We start from the raw sequence: 27,142 nt of genomic DNA, 5'->3' as shown, positions 1-27,142 counted from the left end.
CATAACCTCCCAAACAGAGGAACCTCGTTATTCACACATCAACACTTTATCATTTTAAAAAGCTCAAGTATTGAACATGTCTTTTATTCCTTACTTCTCTAATGGAAACACTGCTCATATTTTAACATGATTGCAAATTCTATCTGTGTGAACAGTTCTCACTGGATTTAATGTCATTTTCATAATGAAATACCTAAAACTATTTACAGTATTCTCATGGTGACCTCAGCAACTTTTTCTCCAAATTCCTTGTTACCTTTGTACTGACTGACTCTATTAAAGGGTTTAAACTTCTATTGTAAGTTTTGACGTTTCATATGCTGTTATCTTCAGAAGTAACTTACACTAAGAAGCCTCAAATCCTCCATATCCATCAGTTCCTTTTCACTTTAGCTATATACTTTCAAATTGTATTGTTGTGAACAGTCCGTAAAGGAGAAGCAATGGTAAAGTGATATTACCAACTAGTAAAAGAGCCCAGGTAATATTCTGAGGACCTGGATTTGAATCTGATCGCAATAAATGGTGGAATGTTATTTCAATTGAAATCTCAAATCAAAAGTCTAATGATTACCATAAAATTATTGCCAAATATTGAAATTTTTAGGATGGAACAGGTCCCTTGCTTATATGTGACTCCAGATCCACAGCAATGTGGCGAATTCCTAAATGCTCTCAGAAATGGCCCAGCAAGCCATTCAGTTGTATCAAAAGCTTCAGAAAGATTCTTGTGGTGCAGTGGCAGTGTCCACACATTTGGACTAGGAGGCCTTGATTCAAGTCCCATCTATTCCAGAGGTATATAACAGCATCTCTGACAGGTTGATTAGAACATAAATGAAAAGAGCTCAGTTCTTAACAGATGAGAAAGTACAATAGGTGATGGGGAAAAAAAATCAAAATGCCAGAAAGCCTCAAAAAAGATATAAAACAGGATCGAGCACCTTGCAACAACTAAGCTGCCAAAGGGGTAAGTGCCAAATTGGCAACACTTTTGTCAGATACTAAAGTTCACAAACATTATGCAGCCTGGTTGAACACTATTTGGAAGAGGTACTGAGGTACCAAGGGCGCAGAATGTCCATCACCCAAAGTGGCTCAGCTGCACCAATACTGACCATGTTGATCAAGTCCTAAAGGACTCTGCAGCAGGTAGTGAGGGAACCAACATAAGAAAAAAAAACATTCTTGATTATATCCACACCCATCTCCCTGTCAGAGATGCATCTACCCATGACATTATCATTAGGTGGTGGAGTTGAAGTCCCACATTCACATTGAGCATATCCTACATCATATTTTGTGAAACAAGCAAGATTGATTTCAAACAGACCTAACAAGACTGAACATCCAAAATGCATTATGGGCTAGAAATGCACTGAAACACAATTTGCAATCTCATAATCTGAGCTGACCCTACTATCCCATTACCATCAAGTCAGGAATCAACGCTGATTCAACAAAGAGTGCAGGAGACTCTGCCAGGAGCAAGAATCTGGCATACCCAAAAATGAGGAGTCAACCTGGTGAAGCTAGAAAACAGAATTACTTGTGTGCCAAATACAAAGTGATAGGTAGGGCTAAGCAGTTCCAGAACCAACTGATCAAAACTGAGCTCGACAGTCTACCATATCCAGTCATGGATCTATCTCTGCCTCCTCCAGAGACCCCACCATCACAGATACGAGTCTTCACCAACGTCGACTGGACCATGGGACAGCAAGGAACACCTTGCATCACTGGACACTGCAAAGACTATCAGACCTGACAACACTCTGGCAATAGTACAAAAGAACTACAATCCAGAAACCGATGCAACTGTCGCCAAGTTGCTCCAGTTCAGCTACAATACTGGTGTCTATCTGACAATGTGCAAAATTGCCTTGGGATGTCCGGTACACAAAAAGGACAAATCCAACCCAATCAATTAATCTTCTCTCAATCATCAGTAAAATGTTGGAAGGTGCCATCACTAGTGCTTTCATCACGTTTGGGCAATAATTGCTTATTGACATTCAGTTTTGGATCTTCCAGGGCTATTCAGTTCCTGATCTCAATACTGTAAAGGCTCAAACATGGACAAAAGAGCTAAATTTCAGAAGGGAGGTGCAAGTGACCAAAACTGGAGTCAATGGGAATATGGGAAAATCTCTCCGCTGGCTGTAATCATGTCTAGCACAAGGGAAGATAACAGTCAGTCTTCCTAGCTCCAAGACCACTTTACAGGAGCTCCTCCTGGTGTCCCAGGCTCAACCGTGCTCAGCTGCTTTATCACAAAGCCAGAAGTGGGAATGTTTGCCGATGATTGCACAATAATCTGCATAATCTACAATTCCTCAGATACATGTCAACGTACATCAAGCCCACTGAATCCATCAGAGCTAGCACAGTTGTATGAAGCAGAAATCATGTGTGCCTAATTTACAGGGGTTCTTCAAAGATGGATAATGGGGATCCTGCACGTGTAGAAAACTGGACCAGAAGGTATTTGATAAGGTGCTGCACATTAATACACAAGTAGAGATCAAATAGAGTTAGGGGTAATTCATGAGCTTAGATTGAGAATTGACAAACCATCAGAAAGCAGAAAGTTTGGATAAATGGGACTTTCCCGGTTGGCAAGATGTAACTAGCAAGGTGCCATAGGGTTCGGTCCTCAGGCCCCAACTATTTACAATAGATTTCACAGCTTACCTAGAGTACACCTCCTCCCATCCTGCTCCCTGTAAAAATGCCATCCCATATTCCCAATTTCTTTGCCTCCGCCGCATCTGCTCCCAGGAGGACCAATTCCAATACCGAACAATTCCAATACCGGACTCCTTCTTCAAAGACCGCAATTTCCCCTCAGATGTGGTTGACGATGCTATCCACCGCATCTCCTCCACTTCCCGCTCCTCTGCTCTTGAACCCCGCCCCTCCAATCACCACCAGGACAGAACCCCACTGGTCCTCACCTACCACCCCACCAACCTCCAGATATATCGTATCATCCTTCGTCATTTCCGCCACCTCCAAACAGATCCCACCACCAAGGATATATTTCCCTCCCCACCTGATCAGCGTTCCGGAAAGACCACTCCCTCCGCGACTCCCTCATCAGGTCCACACACCCCCACCAACCCAACCTCCACTCCCGGCACCTTCCCCTGCAACCGCAAGAAATACAAAACTTGCGCCCACACCTCGCCTCTCACTTCCCTCCAAGGCCCCAAGGGATCCTTCCATATCCGTCAGAAATTCACCTGCACCTCCACACATCATTTACTGCATCCGCTGTGGCCTCCTCTACATTGGGGAGAAAGGCCGCCTACTTGCGGAACATTTCAGAGAACACTTCTGGGACCAACCCAACCGCCCTGTGGTTGAACACTTTAACTCCCCCTCCCACTCCGCCAAGGACATGCAGGTCCTTGGCCTCCTCCATCGCCAGATCATGGCAACACGACGCCTCATCTTCCGCCTAGGAACCCTCCAACCACAAGGGATGAATGCAGATTTCTCCAGCTTTCTCATTTCCCATCCCCCCACCTTATCTCAGTCCCAACCCTTGGACTCAGCACCGCCTTCTTGACCTGCAATCTTCTTCCCGACCTCTCCGCCCTCACCCTTTCTCCGGCCTATCACCCTCACCTTAACCTGCTTCCACCTATCGCATTCCCAATGCCCCTCCCCCAAGTCCCTCCTCCCTACCTTTTACCTTAGCCTGCTTGGCACATGTTCCTCAATCCTAAAGAAGGGCTTATGCCTGAAACGCCGATTCTCCTGCTCCTTGGATGCTGCCTGACTTGCTGCGCTTTTCCAGCAATACATTTTTCAGCACGTATGATCATTATCTTATTAAATGTCAGAGAAGGTCAAGGGTCTGAATTGTCTATGCCTGCTCCTAGTTCTTGAGTTGAGACCCAGCAATATCCAAGTTTCAGCTAACAAAATAATCTAATAATCATCTCTTGACATTCACTGGCATCACCATTGCTAAACACTCCCAACATCCTGGGAGTTATCAATGACCAGAAATTGAACCGGATTAGCCATATCAATACAGTGGCCACAACAGCTGGTCAGACGGTATGGGTCTTGCAGCAAGTAACTCTTCTGATTACCCAAAATCTGTCCAGCATTGACAATTTTGTCAGGACCACAATGGAATACTCCCCACTTGCCTGGATAACAGCAGCTCCAACAACACTGAAGAAGCTTGATACTAACCAGGACAAAGCAGCCCACCTGACCGACCACATATCCATAAACGTTCATTCTCTCTGCCACCAATGCCCAGTAGCACTAGTATTTACCACAAGATGCATACCTCAACAAGGTGCACTACAAAAATTCACTGAGGCTCCTTAGACAGCACCTTCCAAATACACAACTACTACTATCTAGAAGGACAACAATAGTAGTTATGTCATCACCTGCAAGTTCACCTCCAAGCCACTCAGCACACTGACATGGAAATACATGTCCATTTCTTCAGTGATGCTGGGTCAAAATCCTGAAACTTCCTCTTTAGCATATTGTGGGTCTAGCTACACAAAACGGATTTCAAAGGTTCAAAAACACAGTTCATCACCATCTTCTCAGTGATCAACAGGGATGGTCAATAAATGCTATGAAACCGGCAATGCCCATATCCTAGGGATAATTTTTTTTTTAAATCATGCAATATTTGCAACATGTTTATACTCCCAGCAGTGGCTTGAGGCTTAACAACATTTCTTAACAGTGATTTGAATATTTCTAAATAAGAGAAGAGACGACCTCTCAGTTTTCCTGCCAATATTCAACCCTCAACAAATTTATCTCACCGTGACTTGAGAGGTCCTTTGTGTGAAACTCAGCTGTCAGGTTTCCCTTGGAAGTTGTTCAGAAAATGCACAGCTCAGTTTAACAGTGTCACTTCCCTACTGATTCAGAGAGAGTAATAACTATGGGTCACACTGATGTTCCCTTTCTTCCTTTAGACAGGGCAGTAACAGCAAAGGCTGACATCAGACAACTGAAACATTGCACAGCTATGCTCCCAATTGACTTTATTACTGGACAAGAAAGATTCCAGACTAAAATCTGGCTTGACAGATTCTTTTTTGATTTTAACAAGCTGCTTTTTCATTGAAACACAAACATGTAATACTGCAGATTCAGATTTAACAATGAAACAGAAGTTTATTATGCAAAAGAAATGAAGGTAGAATAAACCAAATTACTTACATTTAACAAATTTAATCTTTTTCAAATATGGAAAAACACAATCCCATTAATCTCATACAATACTCCATTATAGTATTCACACTAGACAGAATTTCCTTTTCTTTCACATCTCAAGAGCTTAATTTAATTGTGGTTTCAATTCCCTGTCTGAAGGAGCTCCCAGCCCTGCCAAGTTTTCACCATCTCCCCAGACCTCCCCCTCACTGAGGACGAACCATCAGTCCTCAGCAAAGGACTCACCTTCTTCCACCTCCACCCACGCATCAATTAATTTAATACACGCCGTGACGTCGAACAATTCTTCCGTCGCCTCCGCCTCCGAGCTTACTTTCACAATCAGGATTCCCGCCCACCTTCCGAGGACCCCTTTGCCCACCTCCAACACACTGCATCCACCTGGACACCCCGCGCTGGCCTATTACCTGCCCTCGACCTCTTCATTTCCAACTGCCTCCGGGACATTAACCGCCTCAATCCTCCCCCACTCCAACCTCTCACCCTCACAACGCGCAGCCCTCCAATCCCTCTGCTCCAATCCCAACCTCACCATCAAGCCAGCAGATAAAGGGGCGCAGTGGTAGTCTGGCGCACTGACCTCTACACCGCTGAAGCCAAACGCCAACTCGAGGACACCTCTTCTACTGCTCCCTCGACCATGACCCCACCCCCCATCACCAAACCATCATCTCCCACACCATACAGAACCTCATCACCTCTGGAAATCTCCCACCCACAGCTTCCAACCTCATACTCCGGGAACCCCGCACTGCCCGGTTCTACCTCCTTCCCAAGATCCACAAGCCTGACCACCCTGGCCGACCCATTGTCTCGGCATGCTCCTAGCCCACTGAACTCATCTCTACCTACCTCGACACTGTCCTATCCCCCCTAGTCCAGAAACTCCCCACATACGTTCAAGACACCACCCACGCCCTCCACCTTCTCCAAGACTTCTGTTTCCCCGGTCCCCAACGCCTCATCTTCACCATGGATATCCAATCCCTCTACACCTCCATCCTCCGTGACCAGGGCCTCCAAGCCCTCCGTTTTTTCCTCTCCAGACGTCCCCAACAGTACCCTTCCACCGACACTCTCATTCGTTTGGCCAAACTGGTCCTCACCCTTAACAATTTCTCCTTCGAATCCTCCCACTTCCTCCAGACCAAAGGGGTAGCCATGGGCACACGTATGGGCCCCAGCTATGCCTGTCTCTTTGTTGGCTACGTAGAACAGTTGATCTTCCGTAACTACACCGGCACCACTCCCAACCTCTTCCTCTGCTACATTGATGACTGCACTGGCGCCACCTCGTGTTCCCGCGAGGAGGTTGAGCAATTCATCAACTTCACCAACACATTCCACCCTGACCTTAAATTTACCTGGACCATCTCCGAAACCTCCCTCCCCATCTCCATTAATGACGACCGACTTGACACTGACATTTTTTACAAACCCACCAACTCCCACAGCTACCTGGAATACACCTCTTCCCACCCTACCTCTTGCAAAAATGCCATCCTGTATTCCCAATTCCTCCGCCGCCGCCATATCTGCTCCCAAGAGGACCAGTTCCACCACAGAACACACCAGATGGCCTCCTTCTTTAGAGACCGCAATTTCCCTTCCCACGTGGTTAAAGATGCCCTCCAACGCTTCTCGCCCACATCCCGCACCTCCGCCCTCAGACCCCACCCCTCCAACCGTAACAAGGACAGAACGCCCCTGGTGCTCACCTTCCACTCTACCAACCTTCGCATAAACCAAATCATCCGCCGACATTTCCGCCACCTCCAAACAGACTCCACCACCAGGAATATATTTCCCTCCCCACCCCTTTCCCCATTCCGCAAAGACCGTTCCCACCGTGACTACCTGGTCAGGTCCACGCCCCCCAACAACCCCCCTCCCATCCTGGCACTTTCCCCTGCCACCATAGGAACTGTAAAATCTCCCCCCCCCACCTCCTCCCTCACCTCTATCCAAGGCCCTAAAGGAGCCTTCCACATCCATCAAAGTTTTACTTGCACATCCACTAATATCATTTATTGTATCCGTTGCTCCCGATGCGGTCTCCTCTACATTGGGGAGACTGGGCGCCTCCCAGCAGAGCGCTTTAGGGAACATCTCCGGGACACCCCCACCAATCAACCACACCGCCCCGTGGCCCAACATTTCAACTCCCCCTCCCACTCTGCCGAGGACATGAAGGTCCTGGGCCTCCTTCACCACCGCTCCCGCACCACCAGACGCCTGGAGGAAGAACGCCTCATCTTCCGCCTCGGAACACTTCAACCCCAGGGCATCAATGTGGACTTTAACAGTTTCCTCATTTCCCCTTCCCCCACCTCACCCCAGTTCCAAACTTCCAGCTCAGCACTGTCCCCTTGACTTGTCCAACCTGCCTATCTCCTTTTCCACCTATCCACTCCACCCTCTCCTCCCTGACCTATCACCTTCATCCCCTGCCCCACTCACCCATTGTACTCTATGCTACTTTCTCCCCACCCCCACCCTCCTCTAGCTTATCTCTCCACGTTTCAGGCTCACTGCCTTTATTCCTGATGAAGGGCTTTTGCCCGAAACGTCGATTTCAAAGCTCCTTGGATGCTGCCTGAACTGCTGTGCTCTTCCAGCACCACTAATCCAGAATCTGGTTTCGAGCATCTGCAGTCATTGTTTTTACCAACTGTTATACACATCCAGCTTCAGCCAGGTTTTCTGCAAACTGCACAAACTGAAACTTTAAGGCTATTTTTCTCCAAGCTATGGATGCTTAAGTGGTGTTGTATACAAAGTGTTGATATAAAAAGGTATCGCGATGTCCTACTTCAAAGAAAATAAACAGGTGCAGCAAGTAATTAAGAAAGCAAATGGTATATGTCTTCAGAAGTAGTGATGTCTTGCTGCAGTAATGCAAGAACTTGGTGAGATCACATCTGGAGTATTGTATGGAATTCTGGTCCCCTTACCTAAGGAAGGATATACTTGCCATAGAAGGCGTGCAGCAGTGATTCACTCAGCTGATACCTAGTGGGCATGAGAATGGCAGGACTGCTCTTTGAAGAGAGATTAGTTTGACTAGGACTCTATTGGCTGAAGTTTAGAAGGCTGAGACAGGATCTCTTTGAAACATGCATAATTCTAATAGGGCTGGGCATAAAAGATGCAGGCGGGGTGTGTTCCCTGGGTGGGAGTCTAGAACTAGGGATCACAAACTCAGGATAAGGATAAACTATCTCGGACTGTGATAAGGAAAATTGATAGTGAACCCATTCTCTACCACAGAAAACTGTGGAGACTGAGTCACTGAATGTATTCAAGGAGATTTATAAGTTATTAGATTTTTAAAGGCATCGAGGGATATAAGAAAAGAGTGGGAATATGGCACTGACATAGATCAACCATAAATCTACTGAATGACAGACCAGGCTCAATGCGTCGAATGGTCCATTCCTGCTCCTGTTTTCTATGTTTCCAGAAGTATTGTTCCCTTAAGACCAAAAACTGAGAATCTTCTTTCTGAAAGCCATTGGTAACCTTGCTCAATGATAAACACTCCCAATGTAAAGAAATCCCATTACTCACCCTGAAGACTTACTCTGATATTGAATTTTTTAAAAATCTACGGCTACAGAAATACTTAAAAGCTAGTCATTAAATTCCTTCAGAGGCCAAGAAATGTATCTGCCACTAGTCAAAACTCAAGAATCCAAATAAATATTAAACTATATAAAAATCACACACCTTACATCACAGTACATACCGCTTGACAACTTCCATCTGCTCCTTGATGGACATGCCACCGATACAAAGGGCACAGCGAAGCTGTGGAAAACCATCTTCTTCCAGCAAGCGGCAATAATAATCGATAATTCCATGGGTCTGTCTCGCTAACTCTCTCTGCATGGGAAGGAAAGTAACACTCGCTTCAGTACATCTGTCAGTGTGTGGTGTTTATGTCAAGATATTTCTATTCACAAAATATTGAGCAATGTCATATCAATCATAACAGCATAAAAGACTGTAAAGCAACACAAGTCAAAATGATCTATATTGATTTTCACATCTCAAGCTATTGAGGATAGGAAGGTGGAGACCATGAGTAATCTTAATGCAATCATTAGTAACCTTAGGGTGGGCTCTGGGTGATTTAATAGGTTTCGACTCTGGTTTGGTTTCAAGTTGAGAATGCATATCTCAGCTTGTAAAGAGTTAAGTTCTGAGTTTTGTGAATGAAGAGGTTCAGCTGAACATGACTCAGATCAGATAAGAACTGACAGTTAACAATGGGGTACTGGAAGCAAGGGTAATGGGTAAACAAGATGGAAAAGCAGTCATTACTTAGAACCATTTAACAATATTGGAAGCATTCGGTATACAAGGGGCCAGCTAACAAGGGGAAAGGTATCCATCGTATGAATTCAATTAACAAGGTTAAGAGCATTCATTGTATAACAGTAAAGGGTTTGGTCTCGGTTAATGATATCCGTTGATTATAATGGTCACCCAATTAATACATATACTGCCTTATCTGGATGCGCCTCCCTGTAAAATGACTTCCTCATTGAGAAAGTGCTGTTCCAGAGAAGACCATGAACTCATTACTCTATGCACATGGTGATCATTCTCTCCCCCTCCATGACCCAAAATAAAGATGAAGGAGGTAAAACTATACAGTGTCTCTGAGTGTTTTGATTCGACTGAGGGGGGGAAATCGGGACAACAGAGCCACACCCAATGGCGTGACAGAAGTCTCTTCTTTCAGTTCGTTGTAAAAGTTAAGTATTGGTTAACTATTCTTAATCTTCCTGATTTCATTTACCATGGCTGATATAGAAAACAAATGCCAGACCAACAAGAGAAAGTACTCACAAAGGTTTAGGCAAATATAAAAGGACTGAAGTAAATCATATTACCCTCAAAATTCTTGGTAGCAAAGAGGATATATATCATCCTATACTGTATATGCTGTCAAAGTATTTGATGGGAAAATGAAGAAAGAGCATTACCATATCTCTCACATGTTCAAGCAATTAATTCTGCCAGTATTTACCAAATGTCTACTGGAATTGCGAGAACAAGGTGACAAAAAAAAAATCAAAAGCAATATAAGGTAATCATTCAGATTACAGGGAGGTAGATAATTCCATAAGGGTCTTCAGGATCCTAAGCAAGAGTACAGCTTATTTATAATTGTGAATTTGATTCACAAATAAGTACACATTATCAGAATTTAGAAATGATGCCAAAAGGGAGATACGGATAACACAAGGAAGAATGCATCATAACACAAGGCACCATTAGAACTATTGCAGACTGGACGGTTAAGTGATAGAGATTTTGATTAAAGTCAAGTGCTGCATGGATGGAGTAATTAGCTACGGTTTCTAAGTAAAATACTGAGTTCAGTAGATGGACAAATCAAGATCAAACAATGCAGGTGAGCAAATCATTAAAATCAATTTTGTAAGTCAGCAATTAAAAATGCAAACATGTAAAGAAATAGGATTTAATTCTAGGTATATGATTCTAAAATCAGTGTATCAATGCTCAACTTGGATAAGACAGGAGTAGGAACTAAGCAGTAGTTTCTTTCATGTGGATTGTGGTTGGAATTTGGAATTTCCTATGATAAGTAAAGGTCGAGGTTACCATAGAAGCTTTCAAACCAAAACTAGCACAGTACTCAAAAGAAAAAAATATAAAATTATGCGTAATGTTTGAGATGAGTCCATTTGCGCACAGGAGATCCACGTGGAGTATAAATACTAATGAAGGCCAGTTAGGATGAATAGTCAGTTTCTGTGTTGGCTATTCTGTAACATTGTGTCATCAGCTCTTCTGCTCCCATTTGTCATACTTCTCAGAGAGGAGTTCATCCTAACATCATTTAACATGATTATATGTTCCCAGTGACAAGGTTGAATATACCCCAGTGTGAATTTTGCTTCACTTGATGATCCTCTAAAAATAAATCTGAGTATACGAATTAAAGAGCTATCTAAAGGAGCATTGTGGTACTTACAGATGGGCAGATGATAAGTCCATACGGACCCTCTCTCTTGGAGAATGGTAGCCTTTTCTCCTGCTCCTGGCAAAACATGATCATTGGTAGGGTGAACACCAGTGTCTTGCCAGAGCCAGTGAATGCAATTCCAATCATATCCCTGCCAGCCAAACTGAAATAGACAGGTAGGTGAGAGAACATCCAACACTGCAGAGTCAGGAAACTCCAGCACAATTCTCGCATTCATTATACCAGCCAAGTCACAGAAATAGTCTTGCAATTTGTCCTTCACTAATCACAGACATCGCCCTCTTAGCAATATTGATCATTAAATAGTAACCATGGATGATTACCCAAAACTACTGTACGGTATTTCTAAAAGCTAGTTTCCACTACACAGGATTAAGCGCAAATGCCAAAATATGCAAAAATAACAAATGAGGCTGAGGCTTTCTTAAATGCCTACCATGTATTCCTGAATAGTTGAGAGCTGGATTCATGTGATGTGCAGGGGATATTAATAAGATCATACATTTTTAGAACTATATAAAGTATGAAGAATTATGTATTTTCAAATGATATCGTTTTACTTTCAATTTCCATGTCTCATGACACAAGGGGACAGGCCCAGTGCCTTCTGCATCATTATTCACACATACTTCAAAACTGGAGATCGTGGAGCATGCTGAGGATCTGCCTCATTTTCCAGTACCCACCTCAACAGCTCAGGAACATGAACAGATTTAAAAAAAACACAAGAAAGCTCACTTCATCACTGAGCACATTCCCAGAATAAGGCTTTCCATTGAGGTTTACAGATCCAGAAGCAAGCTGATACATAAGTGCAAATTTCCAATCCAGTTCCTCAACTCAATAAAACAGTGCTGGTACGAGTAAGTTGGCCAGCAATAATATCTAACACAGCGGGCGTACAATTGTAAAATTCCAGTACTCACACAGTTGGAATTCCCTGGATCTGAATGGGTGTTGGATGTAAAATCCCCTTCTTCTTCAAGCCTTTCAAAATTGCTGGAAAGAAAATACTGAGAATTTTACCACAATTGTATAGCTGACACACAGGATTTACACAGCATAAACCCCATATTTCTTGATTCATAGCTAAGTGACAGGAACATCACAAAATCAGTGCAAATCTAATTTCACAAAGTTATTTAATCATTTGATATTTCACAATAACGCAATAGAATTCTTCACTGGAACGGAAAATGAAGCAGTCCAGTCAGAAACTAGAATCCCAAAAACTAATCAAGGAAAACTACAAAGGTATGAGTAATGAGTTGCCTGCAATAAATTGGCATAACAGCAGATAGGCAATGGCTAGTATTTAAGGAACAACTGCATGTCTTATTGCAGCTGTACAGGACCTTGATGAGACCACACCTGGAGTTGCTTTCAATTGCAGTTTTAGTCATCTACATAAGCAAAGATATACTTGCTGTGGAAGAAATGCAATGAAATCTCACCACACTGGGTTAGCACGTTTGCCAGATAAGGACAGATTGTGTCAACCAGTCCTATATTCACTAACATCTAGAAGAATGAGAGGGCATTTCATTTTAACTAATGAAGTTTTGGCAGGGCGTTACAGAATAGAATTAGGGATGATGTTTCTCCTGGCCAGGGAACCAAAACAGAGAGGTCACAGTCTCAGACTATGAGGTAGGCCATTTTGGATTGAAATGAGGAGAAATTTCTTGCCCAGAGTTTGATGAAGCTCTGAAATTTCAGAAAAGGCTGTGGAAACCAATTCAATAAAAATGTTTAACAAAGAAATGGAGATTTCTGGAGACAACAGGTGTCAAGTTTTATGGGCAGAGAACAGAAGTATAGCGTTGAAATGGAGGATTAGCCACAATCACGATGAATGTTGGAGCAGGCTTGGTGGGCTGAAAGACCAATTCCTGCTCCAATTTTCCAAGTTTAAACTGCGTGAAATGGTATATTTCAGTTGGAAGAACAGGTAGAAGCAATATAAACAAAGGGATAAAATTCTAAAGGGGTTTCAGGAGCAAAAGACTTTGGGAGTACTTGTTTACACATCACTGAAGGTGTTGGGCACATTGAGATTAAAAGAGCAAATGGCATGCCATAAACAAAAGACACTGAGTCCAAAGCAAGTAAGCTTTGTAAAACATTGGTGTGGCATGAAAGCAAGCATTGTGATCAATTCAGAGTATTGTACTTGAGGAAGGATATAAGAACTTTACAGAGTTGTAGAAAAGATCTAACAAGCATGTTCCAGGAATGAGAAAGTTTGGTTATATAGATAGGTTGGGGTTGTATAGAGATTGGGGTTGTATTCCTTAGAGAGAACAAGATTAAGGAGATATGCCCAAAATCATGACTGAACGGTAGCTAGGTTAAGAAACTGTTCCCATTGATGGAAGGATTGAGCACCAGAGGATACCAAATAACTAAAAAGGGAAAAAAAACCTTTATACTTGGTGAGAGTTTAGGATTGGGAATGAGCTGTCTCATAACGCTGTGGAGGTGGATTCGACCAGGTTTTCTAAAGGATTGTATAAGTAACTGAAGGGAAAAGAAAATGTGCAGGGCTACAAGAAAAGGGCAGGGTTGGTGTCAAGCCAAATTACCTTGCAGACAGTTTGGATGGGTTTGACTAGCTATGTGGCCAGTTTCAGTGCTTAAACCATTCAAAAAAAAGTTAAATCAAAAATATTTGATAACAATGCAATTTTTGCAGTGCCCAGTCTTTCTGCATACGTTTCAAACATGTTGAAATTTCAGTAAACATCTCAGTTGATCTGTGGCACCAATTTTCCATCACTGATGTTTAAATCAGACACTCATCAATAGAAGCAGGTGGTTGAGAAGTGCTTAGTGTCTGGATCTTAATGAAACTTCATAATAAGTAAAACATTACAAGGCACAAGTCTAACCATAAATGCTTACTCTCACACTGCCTCCCAACATCACAGATCTCCAGCTATAACACATTTTCATCTACTCTGTGCAGTGGCTAGCAAAAATGAGAATTGTAGAAACAATTCCCAACTCAGACAACTTTTTAAAGACAATACATAATAGTATAGCAAAATGGCAGATTCCAGAGGGTTGCAATCTTTAACATTTGGTGGATTTCAATTCCTTCATTTCACACTTGGGTAGAATTGATGTCATTGGGAAGACAGCTGGCATTTGAAGCTAGGTTCCACCCTGAATATGATCCAGCATTGGAGTTTGAAATATCAATCGTTATTATCCAATATTGTGAGCATCCTGACTGATTAATTCACTGCATCAATTTGATTTTTCTATTTTGGATCCTGTATCTCTGCAAGCAGTACAAACCAAAGTGGAACAGATTCTAGAATTAGATGGATGTGGAGTGCACGTGTTGGACTCGGGTGGACAAGGTCAGAAGTCAGACGACACCAGGTTGTAGTCCAACAGGTTTATTTGAAATCACAAGCTTTCGGAGTGTTGTCTCTTCATCAGGTGAAGTGAGAGATAAGCATACAGGCACGGAATTTATTGGCAGAGGGGTCAAAAGATCATAGAAGTGGTGTGAATGGAGTGTCAACAGGCCAGTAATAATACTATTATTCAGCCTGTCAACACTCCACTCACACCATTTCTATGATCTTTTGATCTCTCTGCCAATAAATTCTGTGTCTGCGTGCTACTGTCGCACTTTTCCTGACGAAGGGGCAATGCTCCAAAAGCTTGTGATTTCAAATAAACACATTGGACTATAACCTGCTGTCATCTGATCTAGATTTAGATTGACCAAATACTTTTTTATGCTGAAGTATTCTTTCTAGGAGTCTGTAGTTACTTGAAATTGACTCATGGTCGCCTTATCTCAGAATGCTGAAGTCAAAATGTTGGGCAATCAGGAAGTTGGTGACCACTGCTGAATCAGTCTGAATGTAATGACAGAGCCTGGTCAATTTCATTTCTGCCCTTTCATCTTTGGAAGTAGCAGTCACAATACATACAAATGACTGAAGGGAGTCGAATCCAAAAGCGATCTTCCAACCACTTGCCAGCACAGTGAGCCAGAGAGGCTTTCAGCTTCTAACTGCTTTCTCTCTCTCTCGGGAAGCCTGTAACCTAATATCTCACTAGCTTCCTCTGTATCCTTTCCATCTTAAAGCCTATCACTAACGTAACATGAGGCACATGGCCCTGGTATGTGGACAGAGATGCTGAGACCCAAACTCTGTTAGATCATGGGGCCGAATAGATAGGTTGAAGCACAATTGTTTGCAAACCAATATTCTCAACACTTTTCTGGAACATTAGAGACTGTTAACTCGAAGACTGCTGCCACTGTCTCACAGAGTACACCTTCTTCCAAGTAGGTTACGATATCTGGTTGGCATGGATGAGTTGGACCGAAGAGTCTGTTTCCATGCTGTACATCTCCATGATTCGAAGACAATTTGGGTCCCATTTAATCACCAACCATCTTTGTTCTAATCAAAACACTCAAGTTTGCAGTAGGCAAACTGTAGAACAGATTACATAACCCCTACATTATGCCCAAAACATAACTTTTTAAACCTTATGACTATAGATTATTATTTGCATACATCTTATATTAGGTGTACATTTCCTGCCTTACAATAGTGACTACATGGTTTAAAAAAAACTTTGTTGACAAGGTAGCTTGCAGGAATCCTGAGGTGGTAAAACTCTTAGTTGCCAGTCCTTGCTTAGCTCATATTCACTGCTCCATCAGCGACTGAGCTATTTTCCCTCAATGTCTCCTGTTCTCCTAAAGCAAGACTTAGTCCCTAATCTCTACCTCAAGCTCTAACCGTCTTCCTGCCAGGTCCAATCCCTGTGTCCACACCTCAATGTTTCAATTACTCTTACCTGGTGGAAACTTCATTTCCTTGAAATGTTTGACAGGACAAGGCAGGCCCTCCCCCTCCACCAGGATGTGGTATTTCTTCCGCACACGCTCGTTGCGGGCTTCGGGCATATTGCGTATATACCGTGGTGGGTTCCAGCTGCAAAGAAATACCAACATTAATGGTGACAATGCCTGCATTAGGCAATTCAATCATTCAAACTCAAATGCAATTCTGTGCATTTGAAATTGAAACACAGAACTGCACAGCATAGGAATGGGCCCGTTGGCCCTCAATGTTGCACTGAGCATGATGCCAAATTAAAGTAGCCCCTTCTGCCTGCACGTGGTTCGTATCCTTCCATCCCTTGCAATATTTGTGTGCTTATCTAGAAGTCCTTTAACCACCCTGTCATATCTGAATAGAATATCCTTTTTCTGCCTCCACCACCACCCCTGGCAGTGCGCTCTGGACACCTACCACTCTGGAAAAAAACAGCTGTGCAATTCAGAATCCTTTACAAACTACTAAAGACTCGGAGGATAAATTGTTACTGTAAAGAATCATGAAACCAAAATATTCCAACTATAATAACTATTATTAATGTTGGAGTAATATAAAACAAATGCTCCAATCTCTCTCGTACCTTAACAATGTCCCTTTTAGTGTGGTTCAGATTTTCCCCTTAAAGCTGCAATAATAACAAAGAAAAACATCTTAAGGCACTTCACTAAGCATATACTCAATTAAGGAAGGAATTTTGACATTGCCAATTGCTTGGATCAGACCAAACCCCCTCAAAACATTAAGATGAAAGCCTAGGCCCGAACATTTTCTCATTTTAAAGGCAAGTCCAGATGCATTTCGACTGATCAAACCACCAGTTTTGAAGCAAAATACGCTTCATTCATACATTAAGTTAAAAGCCAACAAAGAAAGAAGAAATTGGAATAATAGCTTTATTGGAAAACATAACATAATAATACATTATTGAACTACTTACCAGTAACTGTTCCAATATAGTAACATCCCACAAACACACCATTGGCAAAGGCAAATTCAGGAAAACAGATTGTCTCATGTGTCATTCAAGCAACAAGAGAACCCAAGCTTTTAGCTGTATCACACAAAGCAAAAAACAGCTTCCACATCCAGCATCACCACCCCAGCAGCAACTGAGACTGAAAGCTAAAACTAAAAATCTTGGTTCTGTGGGAGCTTGACCCTACCCATTCTGCAATTCCAACTTGAAAAAAAAGCTCAAGGCCTCACAAGCTGTTTACTTTGCTGGCTTAGGAGCAGACTAATCATCACCTGCCTTAATCTTTCTGCATAAAAACAATCACACAATTCAAAATTACAGTTATGGAGATGTACAGCAGGGAAACAGACCCTTTGGTGCAACTCATTTATGCCAACTAGATATCCTAAATTAACCTAGTCCTAATTGCCAGCACTTCACCCATATCCCTCTTCACCCTTCCTATTCACGTACCCATCCAAATGCCTTTTAAATGTTGTAATTGTACCAGCCTCCACCACTTCCTCTTGTAGTTCATTCCAACACGCACTACCCCCTGCGTGAAAAAGTTGTCCCTTTTATATCTTTTTCCTCTCACTCTAAACCTATGCCCTCTAGTTCTGGACTCCGCCACCCCAGGGAAAAAATCTTGTCCATTTACCCTATCCATGCCCCTCATGATTTTATAAACCTCTATAAGGTCAACCCTCAGCCTCTGATGCTGCAGAGAAAACAGTCCCAGCCTATTCAGCCTCTCCCTATAGCTCAAATCCTCCAACTCTGGAACACTTTTGTAAATCTTTTCTGAACCCTTTCAAGGTAAGCAACATCATTCCTATATGGAGATCAGTTTGCACAGAATACTCTAAAAGTGGCCTAATCAATGTCCTGTACAACCGCAACATGACCTCTCAACTCCTACACTCAATGCTCTAACCAATGAAGGCAATCATACCATTATCCTATCTACCTGCACCTCCACTTTCAAGGAACTATAAGCCTGCACTCCAAGGTTTCTTTGGTCAGCAACGCTCCCCAGGACCTTATCATTAAGTGAATAGGCTGCGCCCTGATTTGTCATTCTATAATGCAGCATCTTATATTCATTAAAATTAAACTCTGTCTGCTATTCTCAGCCCATTGGCCCATCTGATCAAGATCCCATTGCATTCTGATGCAACTTTCTTCACTGTCCACTACACCTCCAATTTTGCTGTCATCTGCAAACTTACCAACTATACCTCCTACACAGTTCCATTAAAAACATCATGTCAGTGCAATTGTCCAAAATAAAGTCATGGAGGTCAATAGTCTCCTTTCATCAACTTCATGCAAACATAATCATCTGCAGAAAAAAAACTCTCCTCGCCTTTCTTTGCAGTGATCTTATTCCAGCTAACCTATCCTTTATCCGTTCAAATACTCTCACGGGCCGAGACGGCTGCAGCTCCAAGAACACTCAAAAATACCATGCAGGACAAATTGCCCACTTGATTAATTACCCATCTATCACATTCAACATACCAATCCTTTCACCATTTTCCTTTAAACTGTTAACAATATGGATGTAATCACACAGACTCAATCAGGATTTTAAAGAAGCTGTTCCAAAGTTTGCAAGAGCAGTGACACCATTAAGAAGGAAACATAGGATTGTGATGAAATTTCTTGAGTATTCAAATCTATACAGCCTCATGACTCACTGAGTTTTAAAAAAAGCAACATACTGCAAATGCTGGAAATGTGAGACTAACACAAAATGCTAGTAAAACATTCAAGTTGTATTCTTCTTCTAACTGACTTAATGAATCCAATGTTTCTGTTGGTTTATGAATAGGAAAATGTGTTCCAAATGTAATTCTTGATATTTTCCTTCAATTTGTTTGTTATCTCATCCACCACATTCAACATTCACTCCCATCACTACCAGTGCACAACAGCAGCAGTGCCTGCCATCCTCAAGATGCATTGCCCAACTCAACAAACCTCTTTCAAAAGCAAATGCAAACCCACAACCTCGACAACCTAGAAGGACAGGGCAGCAGATGGATGAGAACTTCACTGCATCTAAGTAGTGGTCCACGTGACATCATCCTAACTTGTAACTATATTGTCTTCCTTCACTATTATGGAGGTCAGAATCCTGAAACGTCCTTCTTAACAGCCCTATGCGTATACATACATCTGCAGCAGTTCAAGAATGATGCTCACCATCATCTTTACCCAGAGCAATTGGGATAGACAATGTATGCTGGCATTGCCAACAACATTCGTCATCCTGAGGGGAAATATAAATGTAACCTCCCATAATATGAGCCATTACTTTGAGTAGTAACCCTTGATGTAGCAATGTGTCAAATGCCTTTTGGAAATCCAATAACACCACACCTACAGGTTCAATTTGTTAGTCACCCTTGCTCACTTGTTGCTCCCCCAATGACCTCTAAAGGATTAGTAGAACACGATTTGTTTTTCACTAAACCGAGGAGGAGGAAACAAGAGAAGGGGAAAGAAAGGGAAGGGACAAGGAGGCAAGCATAAGGTGGGATGTGAGGGAAGGGTAAGGAAACAAGGGGTCTTTGAAGAGGGCAAAGGCAAGGGTGGGATGCAAGGCAGTGATATAGGGGATTAAGGTTAGAGAGGAAAAACAGCCCAGAGCAGACCTTGGCGGCACGGTGGCACAGTGGTTAGCACTGCTGCCTCACAGCGCCAGAGACCTGGGTTCAATTCCTGCCTCAGGCAACTGACTGTGTGGAGTTTACACGTTCTCCCCGTGTCTGCGTGGGTTTCCTCCGGGTGCTCCGGTTTCCTCCCACAGTCCAAAGATGTGCAAGTCAGGTGAATTGGCCATGCTAAATTGCCCGTAGTGTTAGTTAAGGGGTAAATGTAGGGGTATGGGTGGGTTGCGCTTTGGCGGGGCGGTGTGGACTTGTTGGGCCGAAGGGCCTGTTTCCACACTGTAAGTAATCTAATCTAATCTTGGAAGTTTGTCCCAGGGTCAAGCTAGTGCAGAGAACATATCTAAGGTTCATCATCTTGCAAGTAGAATATAGAGCTGCAGAAGTGGTCTGTATATAGCTGGCTAAAAAAGGAGTGCTGCACCTCTTTCATTTGAGCTGAATTAACAACCAAAGTTTGTAATAATAGGGTCCTGAATTACTCAGACACTCCATTTCATATATCCTGGAGACAACCGGATTAACTTCTACTCAAATAAAAGTACTGTGTATGTTGGAAATCGGAAATAAAATCAGAAAATGCTGGAAAATCTCAGCAGTTCTGGTAGCACCTAACAGCAGAAAGAGAGTTACCAATTAGAGTTCAATATGACTCTTCTTCACAACTAAAAGGGATTGGAAAATGTTATTTTTTATGCAGATAACAAAGAGGGAGAAGAAGCAAGTTAAAAAGATGGTGAGGGTACCCAAAGCAAAAGACAAATACAGCCCTAATGGCAAGAAAGTAGAAATAGAGACATCAAAATTATATAAATGAAGGTGTGGAAAGGAGGAAATGAATCCACTCTGCTGAACACAATGTCAAAAGAAACAAAACAATTAAGGTTTGACTGTAATATCCCTATGACAATAATTTCAGTTCAATTAGCATTTCTGAAGAACAGTCTATTGCTATCCTTTCACTAGTTCAGATATCTTTTGTGGACAGATGCTTTTAGGGCTGTCACCACAAGTGTTTGTTCAACCAAGTAGGTCTACATTGTTAGTATAATTGCTGCAACTTGCTCTAATGTGCCAAGAGTGACCTGGTCATTTCTGCAATCATGTGATATGGATACATATGACTACAGATGGACCACAACAGCAGTATCATATCTTGCCTTTGGTCTAGGACACAAGTGTTGAGTTTGAGGAAGCTGAATAATGCATTTAAAAGAGTGAAGTGGGCATACCTGCTGGATGTAAAGCAAGCTAAGCAATAGCCAAACCACTGGATTGGGTTCCAACAAGTGGGCAAGGAGAGCATACCCACTACAACTGAGGAAGGAAAATTGCAGTTTAGCAGGCTCCAGGTTGGGTGGACCTGCTAGATTGGATAGCATGGTGCGGAATTAGGGGAAGAATGCAGAGGCAGTTTTTAACAAGTATATTATCCGATATATTAGCATCACTTTCTCAAAATCCACATAAACATCAATGACAACCCCTTAAATTTGTCAATTAACTTTTTCCTTAATTAATCTTTGCTTATCTTCATCTTCTAAAACTCACTAACAAAATGTGCTTCTATTTGCTTATTGGCTCATTTTCTTCGTATTGTGTAATCTCAGATTTAATTTATGTCAAATATTAAATTTATAACTTAAATGGTATTTTGCACAGAAGTGGATTTTCACAATTTTACAGATTCTTAACAATGCAAGAAATAACAGTAGAATTCAAATCAGGAAGCACAGATGCCTACCTGGTTTTGATTGGGTCATCATAGGTTATGCCCTTGGCCATTTCCTTCACAGACATCAATGCTACAAAAGAAGTGAAAACATTGTTTAAGACAGCTTGCCAATGTCTCCCTTTCAGCAATGTAACGCATGATTTGCTGTGGTAGGATTATGTCGAGACATTTTTTTTTAAAAAAGCATTGATGGTCAAGCGAGTTCTCCAGAAGCTGAAGCCTAAGAATGATCTATAACAAATGTACATTTTTACATTCCCAGCAACTGTGCAACAAGCATAGCTATCGCCCCACAATATCTTCTTCGCAGGGAAGGAAATGGGGATATTCTCAGCTATATCCAAAATTGTGGGATTTTGATCAAGGGAAAATAGAAAAATGTTCTCAGTGGCAAGAGGACCAGTAACCAGAAGACTGAAAAAAAAATCAGCAAAAGAACCACAGATATGATCAGGATATATCTATTACAGTGAGTTACACTGCCTTAAAAATGGATGGAAGCAGATTCACAAATACATTTTCACAATGAATTGGACACATCTTTGAAAACTTTGCAGGACTAAGGAAAAAGAGCGAGCTAAGAAATCAGTGGCTGTTTAAAAGATGCAGCACAGGATGCTAGGCTCAATGGCCCTATGTGCCACATAATTATATGACTCTACACAAAGGAAAAACAATCTTTCTTATCAAACAAAAATATTCTGACACTTCAGAATTAGAAGAACAAATTAGAGGTTCTACTCCATATAACAACTAACTGACAAGATGCAAAATGTCTCTAGAAGCAGGTAAATTGTCCCATCTACACAAGATTGCAAATGTTGCCAAATTAATTGATGCTAATCAACATGAAATCATTCCCAAGGAATATGGATAAGCTAAATCAATGGGATGACAGAAGCAAAATGCAACTTATTGTAAATGCGTATATCAGAATTTAGTAGAAGAAACAAATTATAAAAGTTACTTATTAAAAGGCAGTATACTTGAGAAAATAAAGTATCAATGAGACCGAAGCTTTTGGGTGGATAAAATTGCAATTTCATCATCTCAGGCAGTGACAAAAGCAAATATAATGTTACAACATTGAACTGAAGGTGTGACTGATTGGTCCAAGGATGTAACATTAATAATGTATGTTGTCTTGGTGAGGGAGAGGCATTTTGCTATGTTCAGTGCTAGCTTCATTGCTAATGGAAAGATTGGAAAGGTTCAAGAAAAGCTCTTCTCAAATGCAAACTGTACGCGACTGACTGGAGAATGAAAATTTCAGTAAGTTATTATTACAAACTGCTAAACTGAAAACAAAACGATAGACAGAACTTATATGGGTTTGAGTAATTTGGCAACATGTATGACAGAATCAGGTTAAACAATGTCAAGATGATCTCTTCACCCTTAATGCTGTTCACAAGTGCTGTTGTGAGCTTTTCGCTAGGCAGTGTGTGATACCAATCAATGGTCATTATTGATTGTCAAATGCCTTGTGTTTTGGTGTTAACATCTACTAACAATCAGGTTCTCATCTTGCCAAACAAGTTAAACATCTAGAAAACTTGACAGGAAAGCAGACCATATATCTAGCGCATTCAGCTTGCCACTTGCTCTGAATGACCTCCATGTTGCACATCAGCCAACAAAATCTCAACAGTGGTCTCGGACATCAACAAACGTGCTACTCCTTCATAGATATTTGTATTCGCCAGCTGCCAACTCATCTCAACTTAATCACCATGTTAATATGCACTGGCTATGGAAGCATTGATTTGCATTTCAGGGTACACCAGCAACTTGCATCAAAAGGCTGCAGTGATGACAAGATACCAACTTGAGTTTGCAGCATCTCAGGTGCTTTCTTAGCACCTACCTGCTTGCTCACAGTTTCCCTGCCTGGCCTTGCTTTACTTTATCTTGCTGTGCTAATTAGCACAGTCACAAAAACAGACATCCTGACTAGCCTTGTAAGAAGACAACTCACCACCACCTTCTCAAGAGCAACTCGAGTTAGGCAATAAGTGCTGGTCAGCCAGCGATGCCCATGTCTCACGAGTGAAGAAATGAAAAGTCTCCCAAATCCTGGTCACACAAATCAGCAGTGAACACACTTTAAACAATTTAAGAACAATGGTAAGTCTGAAATAGATCCTCATCAGACACTTGCACAAACACAACACATCAGACACAATTCCATCAGGGCGAACCTGATGGCATTCAAGGTCAAGAAACCAAGCAGATAATTTGCCCTCCCTAAATCAGACATTAACTATCTCAGTATAGATATATATGAGATCTTTTAGTCTGTAGACTTTAGGTTAAAGCAAAATGGTGATTGCTCATGAGTAGAGTGATAATTCCTTTCAAAGCCCTCTGTTTCTCTCAGTGTTTTATTCTGACATTCTTTGTCTTCCTTCTCCACCTCTCAGACTGCAGGGCAGACTCTCATTTTCTTGCATTTCACATTTACTCTAAAATTAGAATTTTCAAACATGCATGAATCTCAAAGAATCTTGATAACATCCTTAAGTTTCCATTCTACAGTCAGTCATATGCAGTTTGTTGTCATTACATTTGAGAAAAACATTTAACAAACTGGAATTCCAGAGCTTCATGAGTCTGTCAGGAGAACTCCAGGGGACACAAACTCTTCGGTTTTCCACTTTTTTTTTGAAACAGAACTGGATGGAGGCAGGTGAAAATAGGGAGATATGGAAGCAAGGTGGGAATCAAGGGAGACTGCTGAAAATGGAGTCAAGAGTGGAAAGAACATAAACATTAACACAGACAATCAACTGTGTTAATTTGATGAGACATTCATTTTCCAAATGTTACAACAATTAAACTGACCTCTGCCTTCAGCAACACTCTCTAGAATTTTTTCCTCCTCTTTTAATCGTTTCTCTTTAGCAGATTCTTTACGTGCTGCAAAACAGAATTGTGAGCAGGCATCTTCAATCCAGATTCAAAACCTTCGACATCATGAAAAAAAAGTGTGAATTTAATGCTACCCTCATTGAATTGTTCTTAAACTACATCCACCCCCACAGTCAGTGACAGACAGCCAAATAACCCATAGCTCTTGCTGGAATGCCACAGATCCCACTATTGACGCCAGACTGGCCTAAATCCTGCAATGTCTCAGATTGGCCCTTATCCACAGTCCCTACTGAAGTGCCCCATACTGTGCAGTGTTGCACTGAAAAGCTGAGTATTGGGATGTATCACGTTCCGCACTCAGTGTCAGACTACCCCATATCATTGGGACATGATTGAGGTATATATGAGGAGTATGCACAGAGTAAATAGAGAGCATCTGTTTCTCTTGATTGAGGGATCAATCATGAGAAGGCATCAGTCAAGGCGATGGGGCAGGAGATACAGAGGGGTTTTTGGAAGAAACAATTTTGTTCAGAAGGTGAATCTGGAATGCACAGCCTGGGAAGGTAGTGGAGGCCAGAAACTTTAGAACATCTAAAAAATATTTGGATGAGCACTTGAAATAATTCCTGACTGCCTTAAAAAGAGGGTAACACGGTGTCTCAGTGGTTTACACTGCTGCCTCACAGTGACCGGTGTTCAATTCCACCTTCAAGCAACTGCCTATGTGGAGTTTGCATATTCTCCTCATGTCTGCTTGTGTTTCCTCTTGGTGCTCTATTTTCCTCCCATCATCCAAAGATGTGCAAGTTGGGTGGATTGGCCATGCTAAATTGACCAAACTTTCCAGGGGAGTCAGATAGGTTTGCCATGAGAAATGGAGGGTTACAGGGATGAGGTGGGTCTGGGAGAGTGAGTGTGGACTTAATGGGTCAAATGGCTCGCTTTCACACTGTAGGCATTCTATGATAACATTTAATAACATGGACAACTGCAGGAAAATGGGATGAGTGCACTTTTAGTGGTAGTTATCTTGGTGGAGACTCTGCACTGTGTGCATCTATATCCTGCAGTCAGTGTTCATTCTCTCACATCAAACACAATGTCGGACTGCCCCAGCTCCCATCGTGGACATCCGACTGCCCCTATGTTTGGTGACAGACTGCTCCAATTCCCAAGCTGACTGTCAGACTGTCTGGCCCATATCACACTGAGCGTTAAACTGCCCAAATCTTACATTGCATGAAAGACTGAATGTCAAGTTGATCACTGAGACCAACTCTTCCTCCGACAGAATATACATTTCCCAAAGTCTGCTTGACATGTTTAGTGGGATAGAAATGCTGTACCTTCTGCCTTCTCTTTCAACTGCTGGTGTTGGTCTAGCAGGCTGATATTGGACCGTGGTCCCAGAGGGCCATCGCCATCATCCTCTTTGAGGTCGCTGTCACTGTCCTGATTATCATCCAGGGCAACTTTCCTACGTATCCGCACCAGCTTCTCCATCTGGTTGCACATAGAAAACTATCAGTTTCCAACCAGCAGAAAGGAACAGAGTCAAACCATCACATGATATTCATGTTCCAGGGACTATTTTACCCAATGGTTTTTCCTATCACTCATTTCAGATCTATATATTTCAAAGCCCACTTGAGCATTGCACTGCAATCTTTAGAAGTCAGTCCAAAAAAAAACCGATTGATCAACATTTAGGAACAATAACAGTACTGGCTAAACAAGAAACCAAAGTTACCCTCCTTGCACTATATGCACACAAACAAACCTAAGAACAGAACAACGTAAGAAATCAGAGAAGTGGATTACATGGCCCTTTGAGTACACTGAACAAGTATCCACAACCCTCTGAGGTACAGAATGATAAGGATTTATAACCCTTCAAGTAAAGAAAAGTTTTATTGCCTCACTGTGTCCCAATGTCTGAGAATAAAAGCAAAGTGCTATGGACGCTGGAGATCGGAGGTAAAGACAAGAAAATGCTGGAGAAACTCACTCGGGTGGCAGCAACTGTGGAGAGATAAGCAGTTAACATTTAGATTTGAATGGCAATCTTTTTGGCAACTCATGTTTTAGATTTCCCAGCTGGGAGAAACAACCTCTCAACTCACCAAAACATTCTTTGTTTCAACAAGATCACTCAAATTTACTCAACCTTTCATCACAGTGAAACTCTCTAAACCCAGTAAATCTTTGTTGTACCATGTCCAAGGGCAAGCATTCCACACAGTGGATCCAAGTTCCATTCTATGCAATGGGTACATGGTTTGACAGGAAGGTGTGTTTCTCCTGACAACAACCTGTTGACTCACTGGAGCTCAGAGCCACACATTTTTCAGAGGATCCCAGTGAGAGTCTATTCAACACTGGAGAACATCATATTGAAATATGATGTTATTCTCACCTAATCACCACACATACTGCATTCAGCACCTTCAATATTTCTTCTGGTTGACGGTCAACATAGAGGATTACTAATTCCTTAGCTGAGGGAAAATCGCAGATGGTAATCAGGAGACTTCCTTGCCATGTTTGACCTGAAGCCATGAGACTTCATGGGGTCCAGAGCCAAATGTTTTGGACTCCCAAGATAACTCCCTCCTGACTCTTATATCTCCATACTGCCCCCTCTGCTAGGACTGCCCCATAATTGGGACATCACATGCTGGGAATGGTAATGATGGACTGAGTCTGCATGTTAGTATTCAATGAATATGACAATGTTTCTTGGCCAGTTTGTGAAACGATCCTTGC

The 27,142-nt window shown here is 42.1% G+C and overlaps 1 protein-coding gene across 1 annotated transcript in view; it reads right to left on the bottom strand.

Moving 5' to 3' along the window:
* The window catches only part of ddx41 (DEAD (Asp-Glu-Ala-Asp) box polypeptide 41), a 45,144-nt gene that overhangs the window by 13,178 nt on the left and 4,824 nt on the right, over window positions 1-27,142 (bottom strand). The window contains exons 3-9 of the mRNA XM_043714545.2: window positions 25,723-25,879; window positions 24,344-24,418; window positions 21,509-21,569; window positions 16,088-16,224; window positions 12,178-12,250; window positions 11,240-11,393; window positions 8,978-9,114 (exon numbers count right to left, since the gene is read on the bottom strand). Of these exons, the coding sequence (XP_043570480.1) occupies window positions 8,978-9,114; window positions 11,240-11,393; window positions 12,178-12,250; window positions 16,088-16,224; window positions 21,509-21,569; window positions 24,344-24,418; window positions 25,723-25,879 (794 nt within the window). The remainder of the gene's footprint in view (window positions 1-8,977; window positions 9,115-11,239; window positions 11,394-12,177; window positions 12,251-16,087; window positions 16,225-21,508; window positions 21,570-24,343; window positions 24,419-25,722; window positions 25,880-27,142) is intronic.

The sequence above is a fragment of the Chiloscyllium plagiosum genome, unplaced genomic scaffold (assembly GCF_037043375.1).
Source record: "Chiloscyllium plagiosum isolate Xiang-an unplaced genomic scaffold, Cpla_swu_hap1 HiC_scaffold_25, whole genome shotgun sequence".
NCBI lineage: Eukaryota > Metazoa > Chordata > Chondrichthyes > Orectolobiformes > Hemiscylliidae > Chiloscyllium > Chiloscyllium plagiosum.
Note: the sequence above shows the minus strand (reverse complement) of the source record. Positions and strands in the feature narration are given on the sequence as shown.